Source organism: Benincasa hispida, chromosome 11 (assembly GCF_027475165.1).
Source record: "Benincasa hispida cultivar pf3 chromosome 11, pf3_genome.v1.1, whole genome shotgun sequence".
Lineage (NCBI taxonomy): Eukaryota > Viridiplantae > Streptophyta > Magnoliopsida > Cucurbitales > Cucurbitaceae > Benincasa > Benincasa hispida.
Genome location: NC_143488.1, coordinates 6,741,847 through 6,745,274, shown reverse-complemented (window position 1 = coordinate 6,745,274; position 3,428 = coordinate 6,741,847). Strand labels below are relative to the sequence as shown.

The following is a 3,428-nucleotide window of genomic DNA, read 5'->3' as shown; positions in this document are numbered from 1 at the left end:
AAAACAAAAAACAAAACAAAACAAAAAAACAAAAACTTATTTAATAAAAACCAAAATTATAAATGTGAACATAATATCGATAATAAAAATGACTTTTCCAAAATACTTTTGTGCTTTTTAAACAAGTTAAAAAATTTTGTTAACTATATTCTATTTACATTTGTTTCATAAATCTTTTCTACGATAGCAAACCACGAAACTCAATACATGGTAAACAACATATTTTCTTAGTAATATTTTCGAACTACATCCATAAAAGCCGCTGATTTCTGATTTCTTTTTCATTACCAAAGTCAAAAAAGACTCACGTCCTGCAACAGCCTAAAAGAAAGGCTGGCCAATACGGTTTAAGACAATACACAATTTTGACTTGAAGCATCCCCCCAACTCATGTCTTTGGGTTATTTCTATTGGCAAAATCAGTTTTTTTTCTTTTCTTTTTTTTTTCCTTTTTTTCCCTCGGTGAGAACTTGGAATCACAATATTCTCAGTACAGGAACAAATTCATTGCGGGCGACAATCCTACTTCTCGACCGAGCTTATTTGCTGTCGAGCTTGCCGGTTACAATTTTCAAAATTTTTTACCAGACGAGCACATTTCAAAATCTCATTGGGATGATCTTTATAGCATTGAAAGCAAGCTTGGCTCTCGGCCAAGCATGGCATAGGCTTCTGGTAAGGAAGTTTGAACTCCTTGTCATGGAGGTCTTTTGCCCTTTGAGTAACTTCCTTCAGCATGTTATCCTCCTGCTTCTGCAACTTCTCCACGACCCTTTCACTCTCTTGCAGGACAGATCGGATTGCGTCTAGCTCTGGATTGGCAGAATGAACCGGAGGAATTATAGGAAGGAAGAGCGGAGGAGGTTGGTTTGGCCATCCATCACTTGTGCTTCCCTTGAGCATTCCAGAATCATCAGATGTATGTTTCTGATCAACCTTTATTTGGGGCTTTTTACTCTCTTGGGGTACCTTGGATCTATTTCTTCTCGGTTTTCGTTTCGGTTTTTCAGTATCATCAATTAACATATTAACAAGGTTTGAACTAATCTGAATGGAAAAATCACCCATTATGCTCCTAGGCAGACTACCTGAAAGGCACGACAGATGTCATATTATAATCAAGTTACAAACATGTATAATAAAGCCAAAAAAAGTTGCATGACAATACACTAGTAGGAGAAAAGAAAGTCCAAACTTCAGATAATATCCAATCATCCTATAATATCGAATCTCCATTAACATATCAGGGATGTAACAGTTCCGGGCTGATTGTCTCCACAGTGATCAATCTCGAAAACAATAAAAGCACATAAATTATCTCTCTCTTCTCTTTCTCTAAGGAAATCAACAATTTGCTACAGGTCCTACAACTGTGTCCCTTTTTGCAAAGGAAAAAGAGTTGTAACACCTCCCACTTCCCACTAATGCCTGAGTATCACAATATGTGCAAGGGTTCAAATTTCAATCCAGCAAGATATTCATCAACATTACAAGGACATCGGCAAATAAACAATTATGGTGTTCCTTCAAACCAAAGCGTATAATGTATCCAACATAGGCAAATAAACAATAATATGACGTTTGAAGTGTATGTATGAACCAACTGACCTATACTTATCGTATCTTTCTCAAAAAAACAAAAAAGAAGTGTATGTAAAGAATCAGACAAAGTATCAAATGCTCATTAAGCACTTTAGACATGTGGTGGACACTTGTTGAACATAGTAATGATATGTTCAGAGCATTTGTTAAACAAAGTACACATGACACAACTGTGAACTTTCGCCAAACAAATTGTGTGTCCTAACTCCTAATGTGAATGATGCATCTTGACCACGTGCCATGTTTGAGTCTAAGTCCACGTTCTTGGAAGTTGGATTCAAACTAAATGCTAATATCTTTTAAAAGTTTTACAACCATATTCGTTTTTTATCAATCACAAACACAATAATTACACGTATAGAGATACAAGGAAAGGACAAAGAAAGGTCTATAAATAATATCCTCCAGCTTAATGTTCTATCATCAAAAACATTATTAATGAATAAAGAAAATGACTAATTTCTAAGTGGACCATTGCAAATTACTAGTATTCAACCAAAGCCTAAAAAAGAAGAACACAGAGAGAGATTGGACCCAGAATACATAGAAGACTTATATCAGAGTTGATAAACTACCAAAGCCTCTAGAAGAAAAGAAAAATAAGGAGGTCTGAGAAATTATTAAAACCGTAGCCAAAAGGATAAAGAAAACTATTCCTGTCTGCCTATTCCAATGTAAGCATGAATACCAAATAGAGAATTATATAAAGACCAATTAATGTATTTTCAGGAGAACTGCAGGACCTATGAAAATCAATTCATATAGAGTACTTGTCCGGTAGCTGAAAATCAATATTTTATAGTAGACATTTTAACGATTAAGTTATTAACTTGGTGCAGGACAATTTTCTTTTCATGTTGACTCTCAAATCTAATATACAAATGAACAATCACATTGTTTCCCAATTTGGATCACAAGGATCCAACAGCAACCTCAATCCTTCATGATTGAACTCATTCCCTCTAAACTATTTATATAATACCCATGACCCTAATTAACCACTAGGACCAACCAATGATGGTTTAAATATACACATTAACAAACATGCCAAGCATAAAGAGGATACTGAGTGAAACGAAATCTGATTAGAAACCAACATCCAAAAAAACAGATGCACTCTCAAAGTACATCTAAATATATCATAAAATTACAGACCACACCCTGTTGTCCACATAATCTACAATAGAGTAAGCATTGATGATTGAGCAATGTAGTAATCAAATTGGACATCAGAGGGCTCCACAAGTAGAGGGAAAACTTAAGCTAATAAACACTACTCCCACCCATAAGTTTCTATGTTTTCCACTTTCTATTAACCTTGTCAAAATTTTCACTTGTTTTTGTTTTTTGAATTAGACTAAGAATTCAAGTGAAAACAAACAAAAATTAAATGGGGCCTAAATCATCCCATTCTACAAACCCACTAAGCAAACTCGAATTCGCCTTAAACGGAAGAAACCCACCAGCAGAAATCGGCAATTGGAAAATGGAAGGTCTTAAAATGAAATCGAGAAAGCACAGTAGATTAAAGATATACAAAATCTTCAAAATGGATCCCAAAACAATGGCGTAAACATTAGGGCAACCAAGAGAAGGAAGACCGATGAATTCAATTCTAGAAAATGGGGGAAAGAAACGACGATTGATTATCAGATGAAAGGAAAAGTAACAAAAATGAAATGCTTACCGGTGACAAGCACGGCTCCGTCTGCAGCAGATTCAAAGCTGGAATGTGGAGAAAGCAAGCCCTAGTGTAAAGCTTTCTGTATAAAGGAACACAATATAGAAATAATCGTGGTTAACTGCAAGCAAATTTAATAACTAAC

The 3,428-nt window shown here is 35.0% G+C and overlaps 1 protein-coding gene across 1 annotated transcript; it reads right to left on the bottom strand.

Annotated features, from left to right (window-relative positions):
- Window positions 1-249: 249 nt before the first annotated feature.
- On the bottom strand, window positions 250-3,428 carry LOC120069208 (copper ion binding protein). The gene is made up of 2 exons (XM_039020905.2): window positions 3,290-3,428; window positions 250-1,088 (listed from the first exon to the last, which is right to left on the bottom strand). Exon 2 carries the CDS (start codon window positions 1,066-1,068, stop codon window positions 523-525), a length of 546 nt encoding a protein of 181 aa, XP_038876833.1. The 5' UTR covers window positions 1,069-1,088; window positions 3,290-3,428; the 3' UTR covers window positions 250-522.